At 41.1% G+C, this 14043-nt stretch overlaps 1 protein-coding gene across 2 annotated transcripts in view; it reads right to left on the bottom strand.

The window, feature by feature from the left end:
• Nucleotides 1-14043, bottom strand: part of sbf2 (SET binding factor 2) — a 291683-nt gene that overhangs the window by 16846 nt on the left and 260794 nt on the right. For both annotated transcript variants that reach the window (XM_078415378.1, XM_078415380.1), the window contains 4 exons: nucleotides 11439-11620; nucleotides 10666-10842; nucleotides 9146-9247; nucleotides 1140-1325 (listed from right to left, as the gene is read on the bottom strand). In XM_078415378.1, coding sequence (XP_078271504.1) covers nucleotides 1140-1325; nucleotides 9146-9247; nucleotides 10666-10842; nucleotides 11439-11620 — 647 coding nt within the window. The remainder of the gene's footprint in view (nucleotides 1-1139; nucleotides 1326-9145; nucleotides 9248-10665; nucleotides 10843-11438; nucleotides 11621-14043) is intronic.

The following is a 14043-nucleotide window of genomic DNA, read 5'->3' as shown; positions in this document are numbered from 1 at the left end:
ATTGTCTGTGAGGTATAGGGGCTGAACTGAAGTCAGAACCACCTACAGTTAGACTCTGAATCACAAGGCTTACTTGATGTCAGATCCACATCAGTCAGCCTGGGCAGTAGGGTCTCACCTGGAAAGCTGATGGTCTGAAAGGGATTCACCAAATGACAGGCTTTTCTGACAGACAGATTTTGGAGTTGGATTGGAGGTTCTCCTCTCATGCCAGATTCCCGCAGTAATCAAACTCGGGGCTGTGGGATGTCATTCGATGTCAGGACTCCCTGGTGATTAGTCTCTAGACCTTCTTTGAGGTAGAGAGGTCAGACCTGATGCCAGACGTGACCATTAGCTGGACTCTGGGTTTCACCCTATATCGGGACCATCACGTGGTCAGATTCTGGGGTGAATAGTTCTCTCCTAATGTCAGGATTGCCCAGTAATAAGCTTCCAGGGTCATAGAGTCTGACCCAATGACTATCCTGTCCACCAGTCTGGGCTTTCATCTAATATCAAACCTGCCCAATGGTTAGTCTCGGTCTGCAGGTCTCAAGCAATGTCTTCTGGCCTGATGGTTTACATCATATTCCAGGAAACACTGAGGTGATGAGCTACTGTGGCTCTCACAGCGTGCATTGTTTCTATTATATGTCTGTAATCATGATACTCACAAACCTCATCCATAACCCACCTCCTACTCTCAGGATACAAAGCAGGCAAACCTACCTGAAACACACAATAAATAAAACTAACACTTTTCAGCTCAGTGAAGTTCACTTTACAGAGAAACCAGTGTTTCAGTTCAAATCGTCATATGAACAGGGAAACCTGGTTGTCTTATTGCTTGCCAGGAAACCTTCAAGAATAAATTCAGCCCATTAAATAATACCTTAAAATAATGATTAAAAATAATAGCCTATAAATGTGATAGATCAGTTTGGTGAGGTCATTTGAACCTTAAGCTACATCAGCAAACTTTAGCTTGTACCTTAACACCTTTAATTCTAATTTCTTCAAATTATGAAGATTAACATTTAATTTAGCTTTCAAGTTAATATGTGAATGGATGAGCTTAATGCACTGAATGGCTCTTTGGATTCCTACTTTTCTGAGGTGATGCTAATGATAAAATCTGTGGAAAATCAACTTCTTACCTGATGCACACAATCCAGAAATTGCAAAAACACTGGAGCAAAGCCACTTCCTTGGCTGTTTGGAGTTAAATTACTACGTTGGCTGAATTTATGTCCAAAGGACAACCATTCCTTTTCAATAAGTATTTTAAAACCTTCCAGTGTTCTGTAGAATGGATCACACAGCAATTGTGCAAGGGAAACAACCTGGGAACATAACATTAAATGGTACTTAAGAGATAGGTCTAGGCATCCATAAAGCTTTATAAATTCTCAGCAAGCTGATAAATTATATAACTATATTATGTTTGGTACATGAAAATAAAGACATCTTTCCGTCCATTGAATAACCTAGTACTTATATTATCCAGCTATAAAGACAAATATTCTGACTTATTTTGGTCTCTCTGATTACATCTGGAGGGAAGCAGCTGCATTGAAGCATATTGTATATTGTTGTACACATTAAAAAATCGAAGTATTTTGTTATATGCAAAAGCAGAAAATTCCATCTCTTTTGTATTTTATCTCCTTAACTATATTCTTTCCCATCACCAATTCTTAATGGATTCTGGCATTATCCACAAATGATTAGTGATTATAAATGCTAGCACATTTCCCACTCAAACAATGAATTCATCTGTACATTTGATGTTGTATTTGACCTGAGCTGAATCCTTGACAGCAAAACCTATCCAGCACCAAGACTGTAGGCTTGTGTGATGTTGTCTGCACCAGGAGCTTGGTTCTTTTTTAATCTGAAATCCCATTATACACAGAAAGCCGGTTAGAGCTGAGGAGAGAATTCTAGAGCTCAGAGGCAGCTGAAGATTTTGCTTTGAATGGCAAATTCATTAGATTACACTGAAGAAATCAGAAATGGAGAAGTGTCAAATGTCTAAAAATCCATGCATTGCAGAATCCTGAGCCCTCAGCAAGCACATCAGAGAAGGGTAGATCAGACATTGTGAAAATTAGAAAACAGAAAGCAGAGTTATGGACAACTTATGTTTAATGTATAATTTTGTAATAGAATGGTCAAATGTATTGGTAACAAGGATAAAAGGTTTACCAACAGAGAGCAGCAGGTTCAGACAACATCACACAAGCCTACTGCCTTGGTGCTGGATAGGTTTTGCTGTCAAGGATTCAGCTCAGGTCAAATACAACATCAAATGTACAGAAGAATTCATTGTTTGAGTGGGAAATGGCAACAAAGTCTGTATCCTTGTCCGGTACTGGATGATGGAGAGGTAAGATGGTAATCTGAGACAATGGAAGGCTTAAGCCTACATCTGATATGTGGGAGCCAGTTGGCCAGTTGATCGAAGCTCAGAACCGGCAGTTTCCAGTTAGGAGGAGGAATATGGACAGCAAAGTAAGGGAACCTTGGATGAAACCGAGGTTGTAAATTAGGTCAAAAAGAAAAAGGAAGCACGTGCAAGGTTTAGGATGTTAGAAATAAACATCTTTGCCAAAGGAGCAAAGAATACAGGCGGCGACTAGAAAGGCCAAAAGGGGCCATGAAATGGCTTTGGCGTGTCGGATTAATTAAAATCCTAGAGTTTTTTATACATACATTAAAAATAAAAGAGTACACAGGGAGAATTAGGACTGGTTAAAGATAAAATAAAGAATTTGTGCTTGGAGTCTGGAGATGTAGGCGAGGTACTAAACTAGTATTTTGCATCTGTTTTCACCAAGGAGAACAATATGGAGGACAGGAAGATCAGTGTGGAGAATACTAATATGCAAGTGCAGTTTGAGATTAAGGAGGACGTGGTGTAGGGGCTCTTGAAGAGCATTAAGGTGGACAAATCCCCAAGACATGGGATCTATTGAGGTTATTAAGAGAGGAAATCGCAGGATCTTTGTGTTTTCTCTTGCCACAAAGCTAGAGGTCCTGGAGGACTAGAGAATAGTTAATGTTGTTCCTTTATTTAAGAAAAGACGTTAGAGAGAATCCAGGGAATTATAGGCCAGTGACCTCAATGCGACTGGTAGGGAAACTGTTGGAGAGGCATTTGATAAAGTAAGGCACTTGATAAAGTCCCTCACAGTGGGCTGATCCAGAAGATTAAATTGCATGGGATTAACAGTGACTCAGTCGTATGTTTTTAGGACTGGCTTACTGATAGGGTTGTGGTGGAAGAACAATATTCAGGCTGGAGGACTGTGACCAGTGGAGTTCTGCAGGAATCTGTGCTGTTTATATATGATATATATAAATAACAATGACATAAATGGGTTGGGTAGAAAGTTTGCAGATGATACGAAGATTACTGGGGTCATAGACCGTGAGAAAGGCTGTCAAGGCAGGGTATAGGTCAGCTACAGAAATGTACACCAAAATGGCAGATTTGAGCAAGTGTGAGGTGTTGCACTTTGGAAGGTCAAATGTATGGGGAAATAATATAATTAACGCATGACCCTCACAGCATTGATGTACAGAGGGATCTTAAGTCCACATTCATAACTCACTGAAAGTGGCAACACAAGTAGATAGAGAGGTAAAGAAGACACATAGTATGCTTGCCTTCATTGGTCAGGGCATTGAGTATAAGAGTCAGGAAATCATGATTCAGCCTTATTGGACTTTGCTTAGACCGCATCTGGAATACCATGTACAGTTCTAGTCGTTCCATTATAAGAAGGACATGGAAGCTTTGGTAAGGGTGCAGAGGAGGTAATTGGGGGGTATTAGCTACATGGTGAGGTTGGACAAACTTAGTTTTTTTTTTCTGGAACACCGAGTAGTGCGGAGACCCGATGGAAGTATATAAAATTATGAGAGGTACAGATAGGATCGAGTCAGAACCTTTAGTTCTGGATGAAAAAAACAACCACTAGAGGGCATAGCTTTAAGGTAAGAGAGACAAAGTTTAAAGGAAATGCACAGGGGTAGTTTTTGTTTTACAGAGGGTGATGGATGTTTGGAACGTGCTGCCAAGGGTGGTGGTTGAGACAGATTTGCTAGCGGCATTTAGTAGCATCCTAGTGATGTTTGGAAAGGCATTTGTATATGCAGGCAGATAGCAGTTGGTCTTGGCATCATGTTTGGCACAGACATTGTGGGATGAAGGTAGACACAAAAAGCTGGAGTAACTCAGCGGGACAGGCAGCATCTCTGGAGAGAAGGAATGGGTGATGTTTCAGGTCAAAAACAAGAAGCTGTCAGTGGTCGAAATTCTCACTTCTGCACCTGGGGATCCAGCTGAGAGCTCAATAGCCAGCACAAAAGGCCAAGCATATACTGGAGACTATTTTTCACTTCACCGGGGACACCGCAGTGACTCCCAAGGCCAGGGTGAGTACTCCTAGCTTCAGTGTCAGGGACTTCAGCGGTAGGAGTTCATATTATGCACAAGTGGATTATCCTCAATTTAAAGGGGCTATCCTAAAAGTGAACTTTCAGGGCTATAGCAAGATAAGCCAGGATGAATGCTGCAAGGACATTGAAGTATTTTAGAATGCCTGTGTCCACTCTGCCTATCCTTGAACCTGATAGAAATGTCAAAGAAGAGTGATGGAGCAGGGAGTGGCACTGGTTCAATAACAAACTGTTGGAATGTGCACATATCAGCAGATGTAGCTGACCAGGAAATTGACATTCAGGGTAATCTTGAGCCCAAAGATGTTTGAAAGTGTATATTTTATTTTAATTGGCTTCAGCATGAGTAACAGCTGGTTCTTAGAAAAGGGGAGATGCAACGAGACCTGGGTGTCCTTGTACATCAGTCACTGAAGGTAAGCATGCAGGCAGTAAAGAAAGCAAATGGCATGTTGGCCTTCATTGTGAGAGTATTTGAGTTTAGGAGCAGGGAGGTCCTACTGCAGTTGTTCAGGGCCCTGGTGAGACCACACCTGGAGTATTGTGTGCAGTTTTGGTCTCCTAATTTGAGGAAGGACATTCTTGCTATTGAGGAAGTGCAGCGTAGGTTCACCAGGTTAATTCCCGGGATGGCGGACTGACATATGATGAAAGAATGGATCAATTGGGCTGATATTCACTGGTTGAGAGGGGATTTTATAGAAACAAATAAAATTCTTAAGGAATTGGACAGGCTAGATGCAGTAAAAATGTTCCCGATATTGGGGGAGTCGAGCACTAGGGGTCAAAGTTTAAGAATAAGGGGTAGGCCATTTAGGTCTGAGATGAGGAAAAACTTTTTCACCCAGAGAGTTATGAATCTGTGGAATTCTCTGTCACAGAAGACAGCGGAGGCCAATTCACTGGATGTCTTCAAGAGAGAGTTAGATATAGCGCTGAGGGCTAACAGAATCAAAGTTTATGGGGAGAAAGCAGGAATGGGATACTGATTTTGGATGATCAGCTGTGATCATATTGAATGGCGGTGCTGGCTCAAAAGGGCCAAATGTCCTACTCCTATTTGCGCCTATTTTCTATGTTTCTTCTGTAACTTAAAAAAAATCTAGGCACAGCCAATGCCAGCATCTACTGCCAGCCCCAAATGCTCTTGAGAAGGTAGCAGTGAGTTGCATTCATGAATTGCTGCAGTGCCTCTGTACTTTATTTTAGCATGACCAAAATCTGTCAATTCCAATAGTACAGATCTGTCCCGGTTTTGTAACGAAGTAACAGGCCTTTGAGCCTGATTGAACTCAGAATTTTTTGATTGAAGTATCATAATGAGCAAAAGCCGATGCCAAGGAATGGTATAGACTACTTAAGTGGAATTGGCAAATGCAAAACATTAAGTATTCTGAATTAATTCAGCTTCCAAATATTCACAGGAGCAACATAGGCCCTCTTTCAATAAAGATATCACAAGTATAATTGAAATTGAATTCTTAGAAATCACTTGTTTCCAGGGAAATTAATTTACAACGTTAGTTGTTATTTAAGATTGAGTTCTAAAAGACTAGAAAGACAATTGCTGAATGATAATCATGAGGGACGCTAGGGAGATATCAAAAGGCAGGAAACAGACTAATGCAGTGCCACATGCAAAAAGGACTGTGGAACACATTGAAATAATTACAGACCCATCCATCTTCCACTTCAAGGAAGAGAACACAATCAATCAGAGTAAATTTCTGGATCAAATTAAAATGCTGCCTAACAAACCTATCTGATTTGCCTAGGAGGTGACAAGCCAAGCTGACTGTGCAACCTGATGATATAGTATTTCTTTATTTCTAAAAGCTTGGCAAATTCCACATGAAAGGATTTCAATTAAATTCACAATACAATGGAATCAAGGGAAATTTTGAGAAGGTTAAGAAATGGCTGCTTGTTGGGGGAATTATGTCAGTGTTGACCCAGTATATCCATTGCTATAGACTAATTATTATTGATTATTGTTATAGATTGGGGTGGCACAGTGGTGCAGAGGTAGAGCTGCTGCCTTACAGCGTCAAAGATCCGAGTTCGATCCTGACTTCGGGTGCATTTTATTCGTTCTCCCTGTGAATGTGGGTTTTCTCCAGATGCTCCGGTTTCCTCCCACACTCCAAAGACATACAGGTTTGTAGGTTAATTGGCTTTGGTAAAATTGTAAATTGTTCCTAGTCTGTAAGATAATGTTAGTGTACGGGGTGATCGCTGGTCAGTGCGGACTCCGTGTGCCAAAGGTCTGTTTCCGCGCTGCTTCTCTGAAGTCTAAAGTCTAAAATTGTTTAACTTTGAAAATGTCTGTAAAAATAACTCCAGAAGAGATCTTTACTTTGATGAAGACCCAGAAGCAGGCCAAGTGGATTTTTGCCCATTGCAGACAAACTGCCTGAGAGATACAGGACACCAACATTTTATGCCATTACTAATTAAATGACTATTGCAGAGTAAATAGGAAGGAATGATATCCTGTGTAGAAACTTTCATGAGGGAGGTAACAGATTTTTACTTTACCCATTTGAACCACAATACTCAGAGGGCATAATGGCATGTACAGTATCTGGGAAATGTACAAACAACTATGCAGTATCAATGGTAAAAAAAGTTAATAACTAACATTCTTGATATATTTCATGCAGATTAAGCGATTCCTTGTAAGGAGCATTTTTTTGCAACTCTGAGAATGATTTTTGGAGTCACAAGGACCTGCAGATACTAGGATCTTGTATAGAACACAAAGTGCTGGAGTAACTCAGTGTGTCAGGCAGCATCGCTGGGGGAAGGATTGGTGATATTTTGGGTAGGAAGCAACAGCAGATGCTGGTTTAAACCGAAGATAGGCACAAAATGCTGGAGACCATTCCCTCCGCAACTCCCTGGTTAACTCATCCTTTCCCACCCAAACCAGCCCCTCCCCAGGTACCTACCCCTGCAACCGCGTGAGATGCAACACCTGTCCTTATACCTCCTCCCTCGACTCTGTCCAGGGACCCCGACAGTCCTTTCAGGTTAGGCAGAGCTTCACTTGCACCTCTTTCAACCTCACCTACTGTATCCGTTGTTCAAGATGTGGACTCTTATACATCGGTGAGACCAAACGTAGACTGGGCGATTGTTTCGCTGAACACCTTCGCTCAGTCCACCTGGACTTACCTGATCTCCCGGTTGGCAAACACTTTAATTCCCCTTCCCATTCCCACACTGACCTTTCTGTCCTAGGCCTCTCTACCGTTTTGGCTGTATTTCGGGTACGTACAAAAATGCTATATTTTTTAATATATATATATATATATATATGTATGTGTGTGTACGAATATATATACAAGATGAGAGTTTTAATAATATACTAGCGAAGAGGGCCCGTTCGGCCCATTCCCACACCCCCCATTCTCTCCTCCCCCAACCCCAATCTTACTCTCCCCACACCCCCCCTTTCCCCACGACCTCCCCTTTTCCCAGTACCCCTATTTCCCCCACCACCAAACCCCCTCCGGACGACCCCTGTTGTCCCCCTCCCCAGTCCCCATTCTCAGACCCCGCCACCATTCTCTCTCCCCCAGACACACTCTTACTATCCCCCACCCCCCCTTTCCCCAGCACACCCCTTTCCCCTACTCTCCCTTGCCCCCAGCACCAACAGGTCCCGGGGGGGGGTGGCGGGGAGCGCATCAGTGAAAGGTCCGGGGGGGGGTGCGCATTAGTGAAAGGTCCGTGGGGGGCGGGGGAGCGCATCAGTGAAAGGTCCGGGGGGGGGGGGGGATAGCGGGGAGAGGGTCTCCCGGGTGTGGGAGAGAGGAGAGAAGCAAGGGGAGAGAGGAGAGGTGAGCCCATACACACAGACGCACAGCAGCGCCACGCTGAAAGCCTTCAATAAATCAGTAGGAGGGGGGTTGCGCGAGCTTTTTGACGTCACACGCTGAAGGCAATTGAAAAAACGGCTGGATTCTCTTTTTTTTTTATACTAAAACCTCTGTAACTTAAAAAATACGCGACCGAATCAAATAAAAACATCATTTTCCAGCAGCGTGGCGCTACGGTTCACCGTTTTTGCCGAAATCAGCCAAAATAACAGAAAGAAAAAGTATTGACTTTTAAACCTCTGTAACTTAACAAACATACGACCGAATTAAATAAAAATATCATTTTTGGCAAGCGTCCAGCGGTGTGATTAAGGCGGTGCAAAAATCGTGGCTCTACGGTTTACCGTTTTCCCGAAATCAGCCAAAATCACAGACATACACACGCTGAAAACTAAATCCGCACCACAGCGCCCCCCTGAAAACCAATAAATCAAGGGGGGGCAGCGCGTTAAAACCTCTGTAACTTACAAAATATGCGACCGAATTAAATAAAAATATCATTTTCCAGCAGCGAACCGCGTGGTGATTAAGGCGGTGCAAAAACCGTGGCGCTACGGTTCACCGTTTTGCCGAAATCAGCGAAATCACAGATATATATATATATATATTCATACATTTATTCGCAAGATCTGACTTTTAATAAGATAGATAGATAGATAGATAGATAGATAATATAGATAGATAGATAGAAGATAGATAGATAGATAGATAGACTAGCGAAGAGGGCCTAGATAGATAGACTAGCGAAGTTTATGCCATGTTGGAAATTCTATTAAATTAAACATATAGTGATAATTATTTTATAGAATTACCTGTGTTGTAATGTCCATGCCATCCTCCAAGCTTACCATTACCGAGGAACCACTCTCAAGAAGTTCTGCTATCACCACAGCCAGTTGCAGTATTCTATGTATCTGGGAAATTTTTAAAAAGCACTGCTAAATAATAACATTGCCACAAATCTTGCAAATGAGTGTGATTTACTAAACACTGTAAGATACTGATGAAATGCAACTGCACCTAGCCTACACACTTTATTGTTTTGCCAATATACTGTGTGGTACTGTTACTTTATTAGCTCATATTAGTCCATCAGAAACATGCCTCTATCGCTCGATGGAAAATATGCTAAGTGTGGACGTTTCAGTGCCCGGTGCGGCTCGGCCGCGGGACGTTTCGGTGCCGGGCGCGGCTTGGCCGCTGGACCTAACATCGCCAGCGCGGCTCGGCCGCGGGACGTTTCGGTGCCCGGTGCGGCTCGGCCGCTGGACTTAACATCGCCCGGTGCGGCCGCGGGACGTTTCGGTGCCCGGGGCGGCTCGGCCGCGGGGCCTTCCATCCTCTTGCGGGGGCTGTGCGTGTCGGTTGCCTCGGTAGGGGTCGAGCTGCCTGTCCGTGGGTGCGGGGGGAAGAGAGGGGAAGTTTTGTTGCCTCCATCACAGTGAGGGGGTGTTTGGAGTCACTGTGATGGATGTTTGCGTTGGGGTCGGGTGTCCTGTGTTCTTTTCTTTTTTTTGCTGTGTCTTGTGACTGCTGAAATTTCGTTCGGTGTTGTGCCGAATGACAATAAAGTGTTGTTATGTTATGTTATGTTATGTTATGTGTTGTGGAGAATATTCATTACTCAAAAAATTCACTCACTTATTTCTACACTTTGCAATCATTCTAACATTCAATTAAACATAATCTGCCAGAAAAGGACAAACATTTTTTCTGCGATAAATGAATTATTCAGCAGGTATGCTCACACATTAAGTAAAACATTTTCCATCTTCAATAAGGAATACAGTCCAGTTACTTTAATTGTTAGTCATTTTACAAAACATATGTCCTGATTTTGATTACCAAGTCAAAATGCAAATTAAAAGAGCATTCCGATGGTAGAGAATTAAAACGACTTTCTCAATTCATATCATATCATATCATATATATCAAACAGGCCTTTTCGGCCCACCAAGTCCGCGCCGCCCAGCGATCCCCGCACACTAACACTATTAACACTATCCTACACACACTAGGGACAATTTTTACATTTACCCAGCCAATTAACCTATCAGATGTTATGTGATAAAAGATTTAGCAAATGGAACATATAGTAACCTGTCTATACATACTATTACATCACATTTTCAGAATCTAAGAAAGATAAATAATTCTAACTAATAATTCCTGAGGAGGAAAAAAATTTGAAATAAAATCTGGGGTTAATTTTCCAATTTAACTTTTTTGAAATGTAGAATGTTACATTATAATCTTCATCATTGTGTTCAGTAATTAGGAATTAAATCAATAACAATAATTTTGAGCAACTGATATGAAGTAAATTAAATACCTGCAACAGCCATTCTGATTCTCCAAGAAGCCTATATAAAGTCATATCTGTGTCATTGGAGACTCTGCTGGGCGCACACGCTCTCATGAGCTTTTTGAAACTAGCTTTCACCTGACGAACATCACAGTAATCCACAGGTATAAGCTCACAGTTAAGAGCAAGGTCAAGTTTAAAACCCTGCGGACAAAAAATCATTGATAATACTGTTGAAAATGTTGAAATAAAATTACTTCTATTTTTACTCCTCTTTGTTGCTGCAGTGAATAGGACTGGTCGATTGTACAAATAGGAAGGATGAATAGAGCAAAGTTCATACAATCTTCAAGAAGAAATAGTGGAGATAGGTTTCCTCAGCTTATACCAATGCCAGTTTAGAAATAGCTTGCCAGAATGGTTCTAAAAAACAAGTACTCCAATTTTCACAATCATTTGCTGAGTATCTTTTATGAGAAATAGATACAAGATGTTTTACAAAGGCATCTCTTCATCCTTCCGGCTTCTTAAAAAAATAGAGAAAAGCATCTTCCTCTTCTGTATTTGGTTTCTTTAGCTTTTTGAAAATTGTATTGTTTCCAAAATTCATTCAGACAAGCAGCATTGTTACAATGTAATGCACGAATCCTATGAATGCATTAGATGAATTCTACAAATAACGCAATGCTAGTTTTTATGTTTGCAAATATAATTTTGTAGATGATCCAATGGGAACAAAAAGTGAAAAGATAAAACTAAATTTTGTATGAAAATATGAATAGAATGAAGTTTCATCTTACTCTCAGCTGAGATTTTTCCCCAAACAGGTAGAATGCTGCTTGGTGCTTCAGCAGCTGGTTCTGCAGGGAATTGTCACAGCCAGCCGTCACAGGGGATTCCTTTCCAGCTAACCTTGCTCCTACATCAGTGGTTGAAAACTGGGCATTGAAGCGACTACTGGAGCGTAGACTGGCCCACATACCTGCAGTGAAAAATAAATTCAACAATGAGAGATACTAAGATTAAATACTGACACAAAAGTAAAGATATTTTCTTTGTTTACTTGGTTTAATTTAGCCAGGCGTTTATGGTGGATGATATCTGCACAGTGGTTCTTTTGGTCTTGAATTTGCTGAGAGCAGCAAAACAATCATATTTGCCAATGAGCTCCATGAAAGCTCCCCACAAAAATCCAGAGATCACTGTGGTAAGAATATCTATTTTTTCCCAAAGCTCAACAGGCGTCAACTTAATGGAATCTAGTAGCACCCATCAACCATTTACATTAAAGAATTTTCAGACACCAAATCAGAAAGAATAAACCATTTAAAATTAACATTATAAACATTTTTATAGAGTGCGGAATAATTATTTTTATACCAAAAGGAGAAAAAAAGGAAAAATCCATTATTTTCCAATAAGTTTGAAGAAATTATATTTTTGCCTTTATTTGTATTTTACCTCTCACGTTTGTAAATGGATTAAAATCATGCTAATTCGAGTGATTTTTTATGCCTTTGGAGAAGGCCTCAAACTGTACAGCCTAAAGAGGTTGTCTGAATCACTGGCAGCAATGGTGGGAATGTTTTGCATGTGAATTCTGAGGCTGAAATCAACTTCATGGAGTAATAATGGTAAATACCAATAGCTTTTATATCATGATAGGAATACCCCAAGGCCTCATGTTTAAAACAAATTAAAAATGGGTTAACATTTTATTAGAAACATTGTGTTAGTATAATCTGATGCATTCAACACTCCTCTAAGAGTGGGTTATATTGAAGTAGTAACCAAAAATATTGAAGCTACAGCTAAAAAACACACCAACGCCTCCACTTTCTCAGGAGACTGGGGATATTCGGCATGTCTCTAATGTCTTACCAACTTCTACAGATGTGTCGTAGTAAACATACTGTCGGGTTGCATCACAGCTTGCTTTGGGAATAGCTTTGGCCAAGACCACAAGAAATTTCCAGAGTTGTGGATGTCCATCACACAGACCAGACTCCCCACCATTGACTCAATTTACACTTCTTGCTGCCTTTGGAAAGCAACCAACATAATCAAGGACTATTCCCACCCTGGTCATTCCTTCTCCCCGCTCTGCTTGGGCAGAAAATACAAAAGCTTGAAAATATTTTTCACCAGACAGTTTCATCTCCTCTGTTATCAAGTTTCTGAATGATCCTTCCATAAGCTAGGGTACAGTCCTGATTTTTCCATCATTTTCACATCATCAATTAACTGGTTCTCATTTCATGAAACAAAATCTGAAATAGTATGTTGCCCCTTTGCTTCTTCAACATATGAATTATGAGTGAGACAGGCTACTCAGATCCTTGAGCCTGTTGTTCCATTTAATATGATGGGGATCTGACTGTTAACTTAATTTAATTCTCTCTGACTATTCATGGTACTCTTTCATGCTTTTGTTTATTAAAAATATTCAAGGATTTAGATTCCACCAGCCTTGAGGAACAGAATCCCAAGACTCTAAGCAGATTACATATTAATAAATAGAGAGAGATGACAAATGAGTGAATTCAAAGGGATATGGGTGTTCCAATGCATGAATCACAAAAAAGTTAACTACTTGGACCTGCCTGTATAGAAGGCAAACAGCAAGTAGCCTTTATTGCTAAAGGGTTATAATAAAGAGGTTTTGTTACTCATGCACCAGGTGACAGTGAGACCACTCGTGGAATATCAGACTCCTAGTTTTGGTCCCTTTATCTGAAAAAGATTAAAATAGCATTGGAGGCAGTTCAAAGGAGATTCATCAGACTGAGTTTTTGGGTGTGAGGCTGTCCTATCACAAGAGGCTAAACAGTTTGATTTTGTATTTCCTGGAGTTTAGAAGAATGAGGGGGTGATGTTATTTAAACATATAAAATCCTGCGAGGTCTTCACAGGATAGATGTCGCGATGTGTCCACAGGTGGGAGAGTCATGAACAAGGGAATATAGCTACAAAATAAGGAGCCTGCCATTTAAAATTGAGATGTGTAGAAACCTGCTATCACAGGGTAATGATGAAGGTCTGGAATTCTCTGCCCCTGATCATGATGGAGATATATCATTAGATATATTTAATGAGGCGATGGATAAATGTTTGAAAGATCAAGGAATTAAGTATAAGAAAATAACTGCAGATGCTGGTACATGCTATATCCTTCCTTTGTCCCACCCCCGACATCAGTCTGAAGAAGGGTCTCGACCCGAAACGTCACCCATTCCTTCTCTCCCGAGATGCTGCCTGACCTGCTGAGTTACTCCAGCATTTTGTGAATGAAAGGAATTAAGTATGATGGGGAACTGGCACAGCAGAGGCCAGCACAGTTGAGCCATCTGATTGGTAGGGCAGATTTAGGGACTGAGTTGCCTTCTCCTGCTCCTGTTTTCTTGT

The sequence above is a fragment of the Rhinoraja longicauda genome, chromosome 18, assembly GCF_053455715.1.
Source record: "Rhinoraja longicauda isolate Sanriku21f chromosome 18, sRhiLon1.1, whole genome shotgun sequence".
Lineage (NCBI taxonomy): Eukaryota > Metazoa > Chordata > Chondrichthyes > Rajiformes > Arhynchobatidae > Rhinoraja > Rhinoraja longicauda.
Note: the sequence above shows the minus strand (reverse complement) of the source record. Positions and strands in the feature narration are given on the sequence as shown.